Source organism: Macrotis lagotis, chromosome 4 (assembly GCF_037893015.1).
Source record: "Macrotis lagotis isolate mMagLag1 chromosome 4, bilby.v1.9.chrom.fasta, whole genome shotgun sequence".
In the NCBI taxonomy this organism is placed as follows: Eukaryota; Metazoa; Chordata; class Mammalia; order Peramelemorphia; family Peramelidae; genus Macrotis; species Macrotis lagotis.
Window position 1 is genome coordinate 241051350 of NC_133661.1, and position 19887 is coordinate 241071236.

At 34.0% G+C, this 19887-nt stretch overlaps 1 protein-coding gene across 13 annotated transcripts in view; it reads left to right on the forward strand.

Moving 5' to 3' along the window:
* Nucleotides 1–19887, forward strand: part of CEP128 (centrosomal protein 128) — a 541441-nt gene that overhangs the window by 183860 nt on the left and 337694 nt on the right. For 12 of the 13 annotated variants that reach the window (XM_074235602.1, XM_074235601.1, XM_074235600.1 and 9 more), the window contains 2 exons: nucleotides 8526–9176; nucleotides 11825–11989. In XM_074235602.1, the coding sequence (XP_074091703.1) occupies nucleotides 8526–9176; nucleotides 11825–11989 (816 nt within the window). The remainder of the gene's footprint in view (nucleotides 1–8525; nucleotides 9177–11824; nucleotides 11990–19887) is intronic. The other variant, XM_074235608.1, reaches the window with a different exon arrangement.

The following is a 19887-nucleotide window of genomic DNA, read 5'->3' on the forward strand; positions in this document are numbered from 1 at the left end:
CTCTCCATTGCAAAAGTTTTTTCTTGCCTCTTTTATGTGAATTCTACCCATTCTACCTTCCCCCCTTACTTCCAGTACATTTCTTTCTCCTCATTGACTCCATCTTTATAATATATTATACTTTAATATTCAGCTCCTTCCTGTGCCTTGTCTACATACATACATATATATATATATATATATATATATATATATATATATATATATATATGTACTCCTTCTAACTTCCCTAATAAATGAGAAGGTTCATATGAGTTATCAGTAGTTTCTTCCCATGCAGGAATATATGCAGTTCAACCTCATTAAATTCCTCATCATTAGCCCATTCCATCTACCCTCTCTATGCTTGATCTGAGTCCTGTACTTGGAGGTCAAACTTTCTGTTCAACTCTGGCCGTTTCAACAGGAAAGTTTGAAATTCATTTATTTCATTGAATATTCATTATTTCCATTCAAAGAGGATGTTCATTTTGCTGAGTAGCTGATTATCAGTTGTAATCCAAGATCTTTTGCCTTCTGGGATATCATATTCCAAGCCCTGTGAGCCCTTAATGTAGAAGTTGCTAAATCTTGTGTTAGCTTGACTGTAACTCCACAACATTTGAATTATTTCGTTCTAGCTGCTTGTAATATTTTCTCATTTACTTGGGAGTTCTCCTGGATCTCTTTTTAGGAGGTGATTGGTAGATTACCTCAATTTCTATTTTACCCTCTGCTTCTAGGATATCAGGACAATGTTCCTGGAGAAATTCTTGAAAAATGAAGTCTAGGTTCTTTTTCTGGTCACGTTCAGGTGGCTCAATAATTTTTAAATTCTCTCTCCTGCTCCTCTGGTTAAAAGTAAGTTGTTTTTTCAGTGAGGTATTTCACATTTTCTTCTAGTTTTTCATTCTTTTGGTTTTGTTTTATTCTTTCCTGATTTCTCACAAAGTCATCAGCTTCCCTTAGTTCCATTCGACATTTGAAAGAGTTGTTGTTTTTTTTTCAGAGAGCTTTTGAATATCCTTTTCCTTCTGATCAATTCTGCTTTTTTAAGGCATTCTTCTCCTCATTGACCTTTTGGACTACCTTTTCCATGACCCAAATTGGTTTTTAAGATGTCTTTTTCTTTAGTATTTTTTTGTATCTCTTTAACCAAACCTGCTGACTCAGGTTTTCATGATTTTCTTACATCACTCTCATTTCTTTTCCCAATTTTTCCTCTACCTCCCTTACTTGATTTTCAAAATCTTTTTTTGAGCTTTGAGTTTGTCATCTTATGAGTGTGTATTTTGATCCTCCATGTAGCTAAAGTAATTGTCTATGGTCACATTTTTTTTTCCGTCCGTTTGCTCATTTCCAGCCTATGACTTGATTTTTAACTCTTTGTTAAGGTGGGTTTCTGCTTCCTGGGTGGAAAATGCACTATGCCAAGCTTTTGAGGTTCATTTTGCATCTGTTTTCAGGGATTATACCCCCTCCAGGAACTTCAATTCCTTCACAGTCTTATGAGACACTCTGACTGCCCTCCTGCCTGTGCTCTGGTCTGTGGATGACCACAACTACTCCCCTCAGCCCTGGAGTCATGAGAATGGACCCTGCTCCACTAGGGCACTATGGGGCTCCAGACTGCAACCTGGATCTGAGGGTGGGCAATCATAGGTTCTTTATAGTTAATTAGTTCTCTAATTTTTTTCCCTCTGTTGAATAGATTTTTTAATCTTTTCCATAACAATTGTTATTTTCTAATCTTTCTGTTTCCTTCCAGAACTGATTGGGAAAAAAAAACCTTTGCAACAAATATTCATCTAAAACCATTACATCCCACATTGGCCATGTTAATATTTACCTACGTTTCATTCTGTTCTTGGCCTCCCAGGCAGGAGTTGGATTGCATACTTAATCAGCTATCTTTTATAATCAGAGTTGATCTTTCAGATTTCAGATTTGAGTTTCTCAGAGCTATTTGTTTTTATAATACTATTGTCATTTTTTAAATCACTGTTCTGGTTCTGATCTTTTCAGTTTGCTTCAGTTTCAAACAGTCTTATTAAGTTTCTCTTAAGCTGTCCCTTTTCATCATTTCTTGGTACACACTAGTATTCCATTACACATTTATATGCCAGAATTTATTCAGTCATTCCTTAGTTGATGAGTATCTATTAGTTTCCAGTTTTTTGCCACTACAAAAAAACTGATTACATATATATATATATTACATACATATGTATATTTGCAGTTGAACCCTTTTATTTTTTCTCTTTTAAGCAAATGTGATTAGAATTTCTGTTGCATTTGAAAGTTTGAGTTGAGGATTTTATTTCATATTCATTAGTATTATAATCTTGCTTCTTCTATTGTAATGGCCAGTATAATGTTATCTATGCTTCTAAGAAATGCTTAGATGCATGTAAATTGTCTGGAAAAATAGTTACTTTTAATTTGATTGACTTTATGAAGTACAGGGTTGTAACTCTAGCTAGGCACTATCTCAAATATAGACCTTTTGTAAGCTATAGCAGTAGGTCACAGACCCTTTATGAGTGGACCTATTATTCTGAAGGTGGGAGGCATTTTCTAGAACATAGATATGTGTATTATTGGTTTGGGGTTCATCCCTAGTCTCCAGAAGGACCATAAGAAAGGAATCCACATCCTAAAATTTAATCACATGTCATAACACAGTGACAATTTAGTAATGAATCCCCTGAAAGTAAAACTTTGGGTTAAAAATTTCAAATTTAAAAAAAATCTTAAATTATGCACAATAGTTTTTCACATTTAGAGCTCTGTAACAGTGCCTTAGTTCCCTATGTGAACTAAAGAACTTCCTTTCTCTTAGTGCTTCCATTCATTTTAGTTCAGTTGAAGATAAATGGGTTCAAGATCAAGATATGAAAAGTACAATAAGGAGAGATAGGGAATTGTCATTCTTTATAATATAGCTTTCTCTCACTATTTCTCTCCCCTATATTCCAACACTAACATATAATCTAACCCCATCCTTCAATTCCTTCCAATACTTTTGCTGCTATTTTTAGGCTTTATTTATTTATTTGTTTGTTTTTTAGTTTTTGCAAGGCAGTGGGGGTTAAGTGGCTTGCCCAAGGCCACATGGCTAGGTAATTGTTATGTGTCTGAGGCCTGATTTAAACTCAGGTACTCCTGACTCCAGGGCCTATGCACTATCCACTGAGCCACCTAGCCACCCCAAGGCTTTATTTTTTTAATGATGTTAACTTCTTCTCTCCTCCTAACAAATGAATCTCTTCTATAGTGCTTTTGTATTTGATGATGCTCTTGATAAGGAAGTATTCCACTGAAAATGTCCTCTTCAGTAATAAAACAATCGTGATTCCTCTTTTCTCCTTAAGTCTTTAGCTGATTAATTTATCTTTATTGCAGAAGTTAAGTTTACTACAGGGAAGTACCATATTTGGTAATAAGTTTAGGACAAAGTTGAAATCTTATGGGTAAATGTAATATTGAATTTTCTTCACAAATTCATTCTTTAAAATTTTCCACTCTAGGTTTTCTTTTTGGTAATAAACACTTTCTCCCATAAATTGTCACTTCTGGTTATAATAAAATGCATAATTGTTATGACATCTTTAAAAAAAAGTAATGGAAGAAGAAATGTTATCCCATGACCAAATGATATTGTAGCCATAGAATTATGTAGAATTCAGAACTTTCTAAATAACTTCAGTAATGTTATTACTCTAACCTTGAATGAATGAATGAAAAATATTAATATGAAACATTCACTCTGTACAAAATAGTGGGAATACAAGCTTCTGATATTCAGTTCTTTTAAGTCACCTGATTAAATATTTTTTGTGATTAAAAAATGAATTATACTCAATTATCCAAATGGCTAATGTGTTCTAAGTGTGTTTGAAATTTATTGCTGAGCAGTTTCCAGTATTTTCAAATTTTACTAGATGATTTCTGGAAGTCATGCTAGTTTTGAGGAGTAATTCAAGAGTGGCATCATCATATTTTCCCAGCAAAGTTGAAGATGAGGACTGATTTTCTTTTGGCAACTACCTCAGCCAGTTCATCAATAAGAGTTGCTAGTTTACCTAAGCAAGGGATTAAATATATAACTAACAGCAACACCTCTAGGTAATAAGTATACAAATTAAACTTTACTCAGTTCAGAAACTAGCATATTCATACTTCTGGGACCTGTTATTAATTATGCACATAATTAATTATTAATGAATAATGTGCTACTAGCAAGAGATTAAAGCCAAGATGGTTGATATTAAGTAACCCAGTTGAACTGTAAAGGCAGTTCAAACAAAGCCTCAAAGAAGAATGCTGATTGAACCTAAGCCAAGCAAGAATTCTTGGAAGAGTTAAAGAAACAGATAAGAGTAGCAGGGAAAAAATTGAGGAATGAAATAGGATTAATTCAGTAAAATTATGAAAAGAGAATTAGCAATTTGGTAAAAGAGACACAAAAAATTCTGAAGAAAATAACACCTTAAAAATGGATTGGCCTGCTAAACAATTTGTAGTATATGAGTATGATGGAATTTTCTTGTTCTGTAAGAAACCATAAGCAGTTGGACTTCAGAAAATCCTGGAAAGACAATGAACTGATGCTGAGTGAAATGAGCAGAATCAAGAGAACGTTGTAGGGCGGCTAGGTGGCATAGTGTTGGGTGGCTAGGTGGTGTAGTGGATAAAGCACCGGCCTTGGAGTCAGGAGTACCTGGGTTCAAATTCGGTCTCAGACACTTAATAATTACCTAGCTGTGTGGCCTTGGGCAAGCCACTTAACCCCATTTGCCTTGCAAAAAAAACAAAAAAAAAAGAGAGAACGTTGTATATATTAATAGCAACATTGTGTGATAATCTACTATGATGGACTTAACTCTTTTCAGCAGTTCAGTGATCAAGGACAATTCTACAAGACTTGTGATGGAAAATGCCATACAAATCTAGAGAAAAACTGGAATCTGAATACAGACCAAAGCATTCTATTTTCACCTTTTGAAGTTTCTTTTATGTTTTTTCTCTTATTTAGTTCTGATTCTTCTTTCACAACTTGATTAATATGGAAATATGTTAAACATGATTGTACAAGTATAACTTTATCAGATTACTCATTGCCATGGGGAAGGTGGAGGGAAGAGGAAAGAGGAAAGTAGAAAAATGTGGAATGTGAAATCTTACCAAAAAAGTGAATGTTGTACACTATCTTTCCATGTAAACTGGAAAAAATAAAATAACATTAAGAAAATGAATTGGCCTAATAGTGAAAGAGGCACATAATTACTGAAGGTAACTCCTTAAAAAGCAGTATTGGTCAAATGAAAAAGGAGGTACAAAAGTTACTGAAGAAAAGAATTAATGATTAAAAGTTAGTAATTGGGAAAAGAACTGACCTGGAAAACAGATCAAGGAGAGATAATTTAAGAATTATTGTACAGCCTAAAGTCAATGATCCAAAGAAGATTATTAGACAGCATATTTCAAAAAATATTGTAAAGGAAATCTCCCATTAGCTTAGATCTGTGTAACACCTCCTGAAAGAGATCCCAAAATGAAAACTCCTAGGAATGTTATAGTCAAATTCTAGAACTCCCAGGTCAAAGAGGAAATGTATTAAGAGTTGCCTGTGAATGTAGGGAAAGAAGGAATGTGGGAGCCAGATAGGCAGGACGATGGAAGGAGGGAACATGGTGGCACATAAAGGCTAGAGACTGGGGTTAGCCAGGTGGGGACTAGTCCTGAACTAAAAGGAAGGGGGCAGACAAGTGGAGGCAGATATGGACACAGATAGAAGAGGACAATGATCTGTGGGAGCTGCTGTCAGACTTAGAATATAATTGAGCATGGATGAGACATGCAGGTGCATAGAATAAAGCAAAGTCTCCTTTATTGGTTCTAGAGGTCTCAGGCTACTGCATTCAGAGGCAGTAGTGGTTTCTCTGTAAATCTATTCCTCTGCTTTCACTTGGAAGTTTGTTTGTTTTTTTAATAGAAGGATGAGTAGGAGACTGCAGAATGACTCATCTGAGGAGCAGGAACAGAAAGAGAAAGAATACAGTATTGTATGGTAAAATTAACAGATTATTTTTGAAATGCAAATTTCTTCTTTATGTAAAGTCAAAGTTGCATGATGCAAATTTATGTAAAGTGAGAACTGTGTATATCCTGTGTATAAATGAGTCAAATTTATAAAAATGAGTCATTGGTTAATAGGTAGTCAAAGAATATAACAGGTAGTTTTCAAAAGAAATTATATGACTTTAGACATATGAAGGCAAAATAAAACAACTTTGAGATATCTTTCAGCAATGACAAATACAGGGCAGCTAGGTGGAACACTTAATAATTACCTAGACTGTGGGCAAGTCATTAAATGCCACTGCCTTGTAAAAACTAAAAAATAAAATGACAAATACTGGAGAGGATAAGGGAAAAACAGCTACATTAATGATATTTTGATGGATGAGTGAACTGGTCTAGCCATTCTGGAAAACATTTTGGAACTAGACAAAAAAGACTATAAAATGTCTTCCTTTTGCTCCTAAAATACCACTACTAGGTCTTTTTCCCAAAGAGATGATAGGAAAAAGAAAAGGACATATATATATATATATATATATATATATATATATATATATATATATATATATATATACATATATACATATATACATATATACACATACAAAAATATTTATAGCAGCTCTTTTTGTGGTGACGAATAATTGGAAATTTAGGGGATACTCATTAATTGGGGAATGGTTGAACAAGTTGTAGCATATTACTATGATGGAGTTCTATAAGAAATGATGATGGCTGGTTTCAGAAAAAAAAAAACACAAAACATGGAAAAAATTCAAAAGAACTGATACAAAGTGAAGTGAGAACCAGGAGTTTATTTTTCACAGTAGCATAAATGTTGTAATGATGATGAACTGTGAAAGACTTGGCTACTCTGATCAATACAGCGATATGATTCAAGTCCAAAGTGCTTGTTGAAAAATGCCATTCATACCTAGAGAGATAACTAATGAACTCTGAGTGCAAAGTGAAATATAATTTTCTCCTTTATTTTTCTTGCTTTTTAAAAAAATATAAGGATAATATGTAAATTTAACATTGTATAATTGCTATCATATTGCTTACTTTCTCAGTGGATAAGAGAAGGTGTGGGAGATGGCAGGGAATTTGGAGCTTTTAAAAAAAGAAAGGAATGCTAAAAGTAATAAATTTTTTAAATGTATGATTAGAATTTTTCTTTTGCTTAAAAATTTGGTGCTTTCCAATTTGGAACTATACCCAATGTGCAATTAAACTGTACATAGTCTTTGATCTAGCAATATCGGTACTAGCTTTATACTGCAGAGATCATAAAAAGGACCTACACATATAATAATATTTATAGTAGTTCTTTTTTATAGAGGCAAAGAATAGACATTGAAGAAATGCTAATCAATCGAGGAATGACTGAACAAAATATGATGTTTGAATGTAATGGAATAGTATTATCCTAGAAGCAAGAAGATTTCAGCAAAATCTAGAAAAACTGATGCAAAGTGAAATGAAGAGAACCTGGAAAACATTGTACCCAGGAACTGCAATGTTATGTGATAATTAGCTATGAATAACTTAGTTCTTAGTTCTTCCCAGGAATACAATAATCTAAGACAATGCCAAAGGACTCATGATGGAAAATGCTATCTACATTCAGAAAAAGAACTGATAAAATCTGAATGTAGACTGAAGCATTTTATTTTCATTTTGTTTTTTCCAGGATTTTTTCCTTTTTAACATGACTAATATGGAAAGATTCTTGCATTTTTAGGGAGGGGCAGGAGATGGAAGGAAGAAATTTGGATCTAAAATTATTTTTAAATTGATATTAAACATTGTCTTTACATGTAATGTAAAAAAAACTAGAGTTTTCAAGATGGTATTTTCAGTTGATTTTAAAATGACTTTAACAATCACAATGAGCTATAAATGTTTTACTATTTCTGAGCATAGATAAACTGTAACTCAGATGCTGCTGAAAATTTTGACAAATCCCTAATTTAATGGAGTTCTTTTTCTTTTTGTAAGGCAAAAGTTAAGTGACTTGCCCAAAGTTCACACAGCTGGGTAATTAGTAAGTGTCTGAGTTGAGATTTGAACTCAGGTCCTCCTTGACTCCAGGGCCAGAGCTCCAGGGCCAGAGCTCTATCTACTGCACCACCTAGCTGCCCCTGGAGTTCTAATTAAAGAGATTTCTTCATTTGCTCAGTGTGTTTGATTCATATAACTTTTTCAGTTTCAGTGATCACTAATGTCAGGCTATGGCTGAATCAATTTTTTTTTGTATCTCTCTCATTTTTATTAAAAAATTCTTGCATCAGCAAATAATAGTGTTGTAAGTAGGAGGAGACAGGGAACAACTCTAAAGCATTTTTTAAAGTGAATATTCAATACTCTGGGGATAAATTTAATTTTGTTATAAAATAGCCTCTATAGAAAAATCAAATCAATTTTGTAATATTTTTTCTTTGTTTTAAATTTGTTAGATTCTGAAAGAAAAAGATGAGTTGAAGGGTCAACTTCACTTAGCTTCATGTCGGATTGAAAATCTTCGACAGGAACTGAATGACATCATATCCAAACGTGCTAATCAGGAAGAGGAGCTTCATTGTAAGGAGAGGAAACTTAGTGAAATGAAATGTAAGCAAATGGACCTAGAGCAAGAAGTCAGGACCCTCAGAGACACAATAAATCAATTAGAAAATGAATTGCAAAAGCACACTAGGGTGCATTACCAGATAGCTATTGAAAAACAGTGCCTAGAGAAGGAAATTGCTGACATAAAAATTTCCCAAGAAAAAGACAAGGAAAAGCTCTTTGAGTTCCAAGAGACCATCAAGAACCTCAACTCATCTCGAGCAGAGCTTGTTAACAAAGTAGCTGAAGAAGAGAAAGCCAAGAAGGAGGTGCTTAAAAACCTTTCTGATCTCAAGAAAATGGAGGCATCTAACCAGGAGGAAAGAAGTTCAGTAATTAGACAGTTAAAAGTAGAAAGAGATATTCATCAGAGAGAGCTGGAAGATCTCCAGATAGAATTGCAGAACATGAAAACTAAGCATGATCGCAATATTCAAGAGTTGAAGCTGCAATTTAAACAAGAACAGAATGAAGTTGAGAGCCACTTTAAATCCCTGAAGGTACTGGTGCAGAATTAGTGTGATGATTCTAATAAGAATTTTTAGTAGATCATGATTAGAGATCATTCTCTATTCAAAACAATGACGAAAAGATGAAATTAACAATCAAGATGATTTATTCTTATCTTTTAAGCTAGAGTTAATATGAGTTATAGCAGCCACTTGGGAACAATTTCTACAGAATACAAAAACCTTTAAAAGGATGTTTAGCTATTTCAGTAGTTCAGGAAAGGTAGAGGTGACAGTAAGAGGTGGAACCTGAAATATGGCCTCATTCAACATTTATGGCCTCTTAAATGAAAAAATATCAAAGACTTGTCAAGTTCATAGCTCCTATATCTATATTCCTTATTAATGTAGTAGTAACCATAGGAAATCAACCTATATAGATTTTGTGGAAGAGATAATTAGAACAAGCTCATTGAATTTTATCTTTCAAAATGTTGCTTTATTGTGAGATTACAGATTACAGATATTTCCATCAGTCAGCTATGGCAAAGAATGATTTCAGAACATGAATCTAATTAGGCTGATTAATTTGCAGAAGTGAACTTTTAAACTGCTTTTTTAAATTGTAAAGCCTTTTAAAAATTAGTATTTTATGAAAGAAGACTTCCATGTATTATTTTGTATACAGTACAAATTTAAATGAAAACAAAAGTCAAAAAACACTTTGTTAATTCCCACAATTTTATTTAATTTAAGAGGAAGATGTCTTGTAATCATGGAATTGAATTAATTTGGAAAAAATGTTGAAAAATTGAGCAACTAACATGGTTATTTATGAGGAGTTAGAAACTCTGAAAAGCTGTTAATCCTTAATTCAAGCTTGCATTGGAGTGAGATCTTTTACTTATTATATACAATCTGCAAAGTTCACTATTACATAAATCTTTTAAAATAAAATCACTAAGCTACCTATTTGAGGCAATAACTTCATAAAAGTAAGAATTATTTTTTAAAATTAATTTTTAGAACCCAGAGAACCCTGGCTTTGTAATCTACTTGATAACTTAGTATTTCTTTCTGTTTTACAATATGTTGTGAATTCATGTGAAATGAAAAGATGGTAAAATACTTAGAAATTTAAATAAGAGAGAAATGATCTACATAGCATTATAATTTGAAAGTAGTTTTTGTGTCTTCCATGAGCTTCTTAAGGGTTTTGAAATGGAAACCTGTGACTTGAGGGCATGGTACAGTTCAGAATACCAGTGTGACAACTGAAAACTGAACCAGAGTGAGAATTTCCAGTTTTGTTTTTTTTTTCAAAACATTCATTAGATGTCTGTTTCTTCTAAGTAACTACTCTTCCCCCTCTATATCTTCATTATTATTTATGAAATTAATGGGAAAGGAATAGAGAGCACAGATACTGTTGGAGATTTATATGTTGATATGCAAAAGAACTTTGGGTAGGAAACTATATAAAGTGTTTCTTATAATCTTTTCTTTTTGGAGGATTCTGGTGGGGGCATTCCCATGTTGCATTTTCATTGTAATTACTGGAAAATGGAACCTTGTTAAGGCTTGCAAATTGTGATTACTTAATCATCTCTATTTTAGCAGATTGAAATTATTTTAATGTCTTTCTTTGATTTTTTTAAGTCTCAGTGAAATGCTCCATTCAGTTAAAGTTAATTAAAAATCAATCAAGATCAAGTCATGATTTCTCTTTTGCCTTTACTAAAATACTGCCTCATCAAACTATATGACTGCCATTTAACCTACATGGAGGCAATTAGGTGGTACAGTCACCAGCCCTAGAGTCAGGAGAAACTCAGTCCGACCTCAGACACTTAGAAGCTGTTTGATCTTGTGCAAGTCACTTAATTCTGATTACCTCACATCTAGGGCCATCTCCAGTCATCCTGATTCATTTCTGGCCACTATAGCTGGATGGTTCTGGAGGAGAAAATGAGACTTAAATCCAATTGATGTGCTTGTCATGGCATCTCCTCCCTGATAGCATGGTCTTCTTCAAGAATGAAGAACAAACAATTACTCTCCATAAATTGGGAGAAGGTTATGTATCAATCATAGGACTGACTGCCACATGATAGATTTCTGGTCCCCTTGTGAAGTTTGACTTTTGAAACATAGAGGGCTTTTAATAAATGTTGGTGGAAAGAATGGACCCTTAAAATTTTGAAGTACAGTATCAGTCTTTCAACTGTCTCCAATTTGTCTTCAACAAAATAATCAATATAATTGAAGAAAAATATGGCATCATATTGTTCATAAACTTCTTATAGAGCTTATTAAAAGTAAAAATGTGAATATAAACTTGAAAATGATATTGGCTTTTTGCTAATGTCTCCTATTTGTAAGTTTATCTTTGTTTATCATTCTGTCTCTGTCTATTGATCTATTGATCTATTTGATTTGTATCATAAAGATTAAAGTTTCAAAGCTTGTACAAGTTTTAGTGCACTTTTTACAATGCCATGTTTATCTTTTACTGTGTGTGTCTGTGTGTGTGGTGTGTGTGTGTGTGTACTTTAAGAAATAAATAAAGGCCTTTAGCTTCTTTGACCATGGTATAGTTTTTAAATATGATTGCTGTATATATTTTAAAAACTGACTTGCATTATTTTGAAATTATTTACCTATTGATGGTGCTCTTACTCTTATTCTCCTTTCATTAGTCAGAAAGCTTGGAAGACAAGAATATGGCTAAAATCCATCGTTGGCAGGCAGAAAAGATGAAAATTCAATGTGAAAAGATGGCAGGAGACTTAGCCCACCAGGAGGATGAGAACTCAAAACTCAAGCGAAAATATCATCTTGTGAAACAGCATTTGGAAGATAAGGTAATGAGAAGTCTGTACTCCACTCATCAAAACCAAGTTGCCTTTTTCTTTGGTATAGATGGTGGATTAAATGATTGAGTTCTTAACTTTAGAAAAACAGTTGTGGATCCAGGGGAGATAAGTTTTATTGGACTTATGATTTTGTACTTTTTAACCACCAGTCAGTTTCTTTTAGAGTATTCAATTTAACTTTCTATTGCCTTTTGAAATGTAGACATGAAGACATGTAGAAGTCCTGTTGTATGAGATCCCATGAATGAGCTAGGTACTCTGAGTAAATGCTGTAATATAACTGTTCATATACATCTATTCAATGTAACATAAAAAAACCTATAAATGAATGTATATTGGATGTACTATCTGCCTCAGGCATTGTGGGAAATATAAGACTTAATTTTTGCCTTCATGGAATTTATAATCTAATTGGGACAATGAGAGGTATGAAAAATTAGCTAACATTATAAAGCAATACATGAGAAAGGAGTAGTAATTTGTAATGACAATAAATGCTACAAAATTTTAATGTAAAAAGGAAGCCCTTTATTTTATACTATGTTCAAAATTCTTGTAAAGCATCTATTTTATTACTTACCATATTTTCTATTCTTAATCTCACCTTTCATGTTCTCCTAATCTATTAATCTGTCATTAAAGTCAAGGAAATAAGGTATTAGGTTCATGTTTTAGAGACAGTACTGTTCAGAAATCATTATGATAGTAAATGTAATTTACTGTATCATACTTTGTTTTACTATGTCTGTTGCTTACAGCTATCTAAATACATATGTTATTGTAGTAATAATACTAACTTTCTGATTTTCTCAAAATTAAAGTGCTAGCCAAAAATTTTGTTTGCCTTTTTAAAAAATGCCATTTCTTTGTTTAAGAGAGAAAAAAAAAAGATATCTGTAAGATTAAAAGTACAGCTTACCATTGCTGAAGTAAATGTTTTATCACTGATTTCCAATTTTGATGTTACAGATATATTACTTTTTATACATATTTTAATGGGAAGTTTTATCTGCACAGAATTTTAAGAATTAAACATTTTGGGGTGACTAGGTGGCGCATTGGATAGAGCACTGGCCCTTGAGTCAGGAGTACCTGAGTTCAAATTGGCCTCAGGCACTTAATAATTACCTAGCTGTGTGGCCTTGGGTAAGCCACTTAACCCTATTGCCTTGCAAAAATCTTAAAAAAAAAAGAATTAAGCATTTGTCATAAGCCACTTTTAGGCTTTCAAATCTATATGGTTTGATCTTGATTATCTTTGTAAATGGAGTTGTTAGGGTTATATATAGAATAATAATTAGTAGACATTCTAGAAATCATTTTTATCTGGGATATTATTCATATATTTGCATGTATATATGCATGTAAAGCAGGATGAAGTTATATGTATCTGGAATTAACTGTATAATTTATGCATGTAAATTTTATAATTGAAAATAAAATGCCATGTATATTTTATATGTACTTTTGACAGATTTATATTTGTGACAATATTATATTTACCCTCATATTAATTTACATTCTATGAAAACATGCTAACTGACTGAACAGTCAATTAATGATAACTAGGGAGAGGTAGGAATCACTGATTGCATTGAGTTTGTTAACCTGAATCACTAGAAGGATGATGCTTTCTTCAACATTAACAGGGAAGTTTAGAAGAGGAGTGAGTTAGGGGAAAAGATAATGAATTCTGTTTTAGACATGCTGATTTTAAAATGACTCTTGGATATCTAGTTTGAAATACCAGTAGGTAGAGCATGGTGATGTCTAAACCTGGAGATCATCTCTAAAATATAATAAATGAACCCACAGGAATTCATGAGAGAAAAAGGGGAGTCTGGAACAGAGTCTTAGGTTACACTCACATTTAGTGGAGACATGAATAAAGATTCAGAAAAGGTGGTAAAAAAAGCATGAATCAACTAAATAGGACAACTAGCAGATTAGGGTATTGAAAATTGATAAAGGAGAGGAATTATCCCAGAAGAGGTGATCCAAAGTGTCAAATGATACAGAGATCAAGAAGGATGAGAATTGAAAGTCTTTAGATTTTTAGTAAAAGTAATTAATAGCTTTGAAGAACACACTTTAATTTGAAACATTAGGTTGGATTTTTTAGCAGCTAGGTAGAGCAGTAAATTAAACATGGACTTGGAAACAGGAAGACCTGGATTCTAATGCTGTCTTAGTTCCTTACTAGCTGTGTAACTCTGGGTAAGTCATTAATCTCTGATCCTCAGAGTCTGCATCTGTAAGATATAAAAGATAATAGCACCTAATTCAAAATTTTGTTGAGAGACAGTATATGTAAAATCCTTTGCAAACCTCAAAGTAGCATATTAAAATGCACTGATTATCAATAATAGTCCAAATGGAATGCAATTCAGAAGATGGTTAGAAGAGAAGATGTGAAGGCACCAAGGGTAATCAAGTATTTCAAGGAGGTTAGATGAGATGTCCTAACTAATGGGGATGGTGCTAGTGAATTATTTCCTAAGATTTCTAAGGATGAAGAAGCTTGTAGGTGGCAGACAGCACGGAAGGAACCTTCTTCCCTCCCATCCTCTTTAACTCACTCCTTCTACTTTCAACTTTCTTCCTTTCCTCCCTCCTCTGTCCTTGCTCGCTTCCTTTCTTCCACTATTTTTTTTTAGATTTTCCGAGGCAATCAGGTTAAGTGGCTTGCCTAAGGCCACACGGCTAGGTAATTATTAAGTGTCTGAGACCGGATTTGAACCCAGATACTCCTGACTCCAAGGCTGGTGCTCTATCCACTGCGCCACCTAGCCGCCCCTTCTTCCACTTATTTTTGACCAGGCTGCAAGTGCTGTGTCTACTCATGGGACCAATTTCACTGCAGAGTAGCATGGAAACTTTGGCCACTTTAATGTATGAATTGGACTGGTTCACACCTTTTTAAGTAACTTGATGCCCTTCATCTCAATATCTTACCATATAAATGCCAACTCAATGTTGACAACTGATTTCTACCATACCTAGTCTCATAAATTTTCAAACTGAGTATTTCCCTGGCCGGTTCTCTATATATGTTATCTTCTGTTAGAATGTTAGGTTTTTGAAGGCAGCAGTTGTATTTACTTTTGTATTTTTTATTTTCCAGTGTTTCAGTTTACTTGGCACATGATAAATAAGTATGTTTTCATTCATTCCCTCAGTTCACTTATTTATTCATTCATATGTTGGGTAGTAAAACTTAAATGATGGGAATTTGCATAATTCAGTAATCACTACAAAGGAACAGAGGATCACTGAAAACTCCTACACTTCTCCATTTTTGGAGGATTCATGCAGAAGTTAGATGCTTCTGCCTCACAGAGATTTTGGCAGTGATTCTTGTCAGAAAGAGGCTAGATCACATTATACCTGAGGTTAGATCACCTTATCCCTCTTGCAGTTTTGAAGTTCAAGGAACCTCAAAACAGGAACTCTTGAAATTAATTTTTAATTAAAAAATTTTTCCAATCTTGTAAAAGAAATACAAAGAATTTGAATTCAAAGAATAGTTAAAAAAATGTTCTGTTTCAAAAGAAGGGAGAATCATGAGTTTGTGATTTTTAATGTTGGCTGTTTAATGGGAAAAACTACTCAGGAAATGATACCGAGGTTTTCTCCCATCATTAAAAATGTGTTCAACTCATATTTCTTAAGCTTAGAATAAAAGGAAAACATCCCAGAAGCTGAATCTTTTTGATTAATGCAGACAATATCATTCTCCTCTTCATGTTTTGACTCTTTCAGAGGACATTCCTTGAAGATTTATATACCACTTTTTTTGGTGCCAAAAGCATTGCATAGTTTAGTGATTTTGATTTGAAGTGAGAATGTCAGGTTTTATTCTCTCAGCCACTGTCAAGTCATTTCGTCTTTCTGAGTCTTAGTTTTCTTATCTGTAATTGGAATTATTATGTTTACTCTACCTACTCCAATAAGGATATTGTGAGGAAAGTGCTTTTGAAACTAAAGGTCCCATATAAATTAATTTATTGACAAAATTTTAAAAATTAAAAATTGTTTCTCCAGTAAATGTAGTACAGGTAAAATGCCACCAAAAATAGTGTGTCCTAGATTTGTGGTTTTTGAGAACACTATGACTTAATAAAAATAATTTTGAACTATATATCTTGTCATTTATTTGCATAGTTTAGCATATTCTCTTTTATAAAATGCAAATTGTATGCTGCAATAGCATATTTTTAAAATAAGACAAATCAGAATTCAGAAGTGAAGAAACTAATATTTCTGATTAGTTTTGTTTTAAATGTAACCTTAGCATTTTAAAGATTTCTATTATTTTGAGTGTGGGGGGAACCTACCCATTTGACTTTCTTGGGAGCATTTGAAAATCAAAAGTTTTTCATTGAATTAATTCTCAAATAAAGATATCTATGTGTAGTCACCAGACCACTAAAGATTTAAAATTTCTAAAAGAATTAGCAGAAAAAGAAAAAGAAAGAGAGAGGGAGGGAGGGAGAGAGAGAGAGAGAGAGAGAGAGAGAGGCTAATACCAAACGTTCATTTGAAAGTTGTCTTCTAGATTCTTTCTAGACTTTTTCGTACCTTGGTTGTGCATATTAAGAGGTTATTTGGGAATCAGATTTTCTTCTTTTATGGAAATTTCACTAAAATTTGAAATTTTGCTAGTATGTGGAATTTCCTTTTGATTTCTTATCATCAAAAGATGAAACCTTTTAAAATCCCAACTAGTTTGTACATATTATGGTTGTATCATTTATAGGAAAGTCATCCTGTCATCCTCTATAGAATAGAGGGTTGACTTTTGATTCAGGAAGACCTGGGTTCAAGTCCTATCTTGCATGTATGCTATCTGTGTGATATGGACAAAGTAATCTCTCAACTTTTCAAGATAATTCTCTAAGGCTTTAAATTACATTTTGCCCATCAATTTTGAGGAAAATATGAACCAGAGCAAGCCACTCTGAAGCAGGGCTCATTTTTGCTCCCAATATAGTATACATGATTAATAAAAATGTTTTACTATACATCTTGTCATTTATTTAAATAGTTTATAAAATGCAAATTGTATGCTGCATTGGCATATTTAGATAAGAAAAGACAACCTAGAATTCAGAAGTGAGGTGATTCTCATCTGGGCAGTGTTTTACTGTGGACCACTCACACCGTAGGGCAAGGAATTCTACTTTGACCCACTGCTTCTCTGTCCTAACTTGAAACCTTTCCAACAGACTACTTAGTAATCCCTTCCCATTGCCTAAATTTCTCCCACCCAGGGAGGGAAAATGAAATAAAAATCAGAGCTGGGACCTGAAGCACAATTTCTCTTCCTTACTGGTGTAATGAACTCCTTGTGGTCTTGGGGTTTTTGTGGAAGGTTGTGTGTGGGACTCAGATTTTAAATGATTTAAAGTGACATAGATGTACCGTGTTCCCTCTATGGGGGAGGGGGCCTGAGGCAGCATGTGCAAGAGGCTTTACCACTAAGCCAAGAGGAGCAGCCCACGCAGTAAACTTGAAAGGGAGAAACAGTTTTTGCTCTCAGTCTTTGCTTTCCTCTGTCTGTAACATGCCTTTATAGAACCCTTTCTCCGGGACCTCTTGTGATGATGATGGAGGTTGTATTCCCATGAGCTACCTTGGCAAGCCCAGGTCCCAGGAGGCTCTTTTGCTTTGTGTTTCTTTCCCTGACCGTAGGTGAACAGTGATCCTGAGAGGAGTATTGCCTCCTGAGGGGGAGATCAGGAGCTGCTCAGCCCCTCTGGATCAGAGGCATTGAAGGAGGTGTCCCTGCAGTCAATGCAGTGCTTCTCAGAGATTATCACCCTGTCTTTCCTGACGACATGGACTTTGAGAGAGTTGGTCACATAGGGCAGAACCAAGGTGAAGCAAAATATCAATGTAAACATCCCAATTAATGTCCTGTATATTCATGTTTTTAATATCCAAATGCCTAGAAAGTAAAATAGGAGTTGTAAGACATTTTACTTAAGTCCTTGTCAATACATAACTTTTGAATCATTTTTGTCTTGAGCATTTCTTTTGAATACATGGGGAAAATGCCACTTTGTACATTGAGTGCATTTCTACCTTCTTTTAGAGATTCCAAGTCAATTTTTTCAGTAGTTCTCCCTTGGCATGAGCATAAAGAGACAGAGAATATGAGAAAAAGGATCTCACTCCAATGCCTTCCCTCCCATTAACCTCCCCTGCCTTCGTTGGACTGAGCCTATGTTCTCAAACATGTGTCTAGAACCTCTTATTCGAGGAGGATTAGTGTCCTAGTTTCCCTGGGTCAGCAGTGGAATCTACTTAGAAAGCTACAATACTCCCTCTTTTTTTTTTCCTTTGGATGCCAGTGATTGGAAGTTGAAGGCTGTATAAGTAAAAATTTTTTTTCAGCTCCTTCATTCCCATTCCCCTTCACCCAGCCCTTTCTGCTTCTCTCTCCTTTGCTGCCTTTCACTTCAAACACATATCTTTTAACCCATTCTATTGATAATTAACTGACTTGATATTAGATCTCTTCCTCTTATACCCCTTGGATATTATAATACCAGCAACTTTTTTCCAGTTCTGTTCCTACTTTGTCTCATGATCAGTAGTCAGAATGAGAAGTAGGTCTATACTTTGTTCCTTAAACTTGCAGATCTAGCCCTGGCTCCACAACTCTTCATCCTGACATATCTGGGACCTCTTGTGATGGTGATGGAGGTTATTTGCCCATGAACTGCCTTGGCAAGCCCAGGTACCTGGCTGCTCTTTTGCTCTGTGATTCTTTTCCTGACCATAGGTGAACAGTGATCCTGAGGAGGAGTACTGCCTCCTGAGAGGCATCCTCATGCAGTGGAGAGATCAGGAACTACTCAGCTACTCAGTGTCAGTGGCAACTCCATTTGCTAGTGGCATTTACTTCCCAGGCTGCTGCTGCTGCTGCTGCTGCTGCTGCTGCTTTTCCTCCTCCTCCTCCTCCTCCTTCTCCCTCCCCCTTCTCCTCCTCCTTCTTCTTCTATGTACCATGTACATAGAAAAGAAAATAGAAAATATATGCTACATATTTTTCTTTTTTTTCAATGAGTAATTCTTAGGGCAAGAATACTGATTATTGGGTTATCAGGATAGACTTCCTGTAGAAGACTTCATGAACTGACCTTTGAAGAAAAGTAGGGATTCTTCAAGGCAGAAACATCACAATGTAATTTCATATTTGGGGAATAGCAAGCTGAACAATTCATCTAAAAATCAAGTCAGTTAAGTTATCTACAGTATATTTTTCAAGAGATTTTTAAATTCTTTAGCCTGCTTTGTTTATGTGAATTCTGCCCATCTTTAATTAATTCAGATTTTATTTGTCTCATATTTTTTAAAATTGTATTTCTTTCCCTCCCCACCTTGTAGGATGTACATACTTCAACATTATAAAGTTCCTTCCAATTATGGAAATATATTCACATACTTTTTTGATTCCTGTTTGCATTTGAAAATTTTTTCATTCTATTCTGTCCTTTTCACAGGAATGCTAGGAATCCCTCTCTTCTGTCAGGAACTTTTGACCTTTGGAAAGATTATATGGGTGAATTTAGAATAGAAATAACATATAAAACATACTTAAGCAGACACTGGAAAAAGTTTATATTTTATTTAGTTTTGTTAAAGAATTTTTTCTTTCCTCAATCAACATCTATAATTGTGCCATTTTTAAAATTATTTTAAAAAGGCTGCTAACAAATAAATAACAAGAAACATCCCTGATTGGTCTAATCAGTTTAACGAAGTAAGAATTATTGCACTAAAATTTAATCAATATTCTCCAATTTCCCATAGATTCTTAAGAACTTATGAAGAAACACTAACTTTATACAAGCATAATCATTTCAATAAAAAAAAAA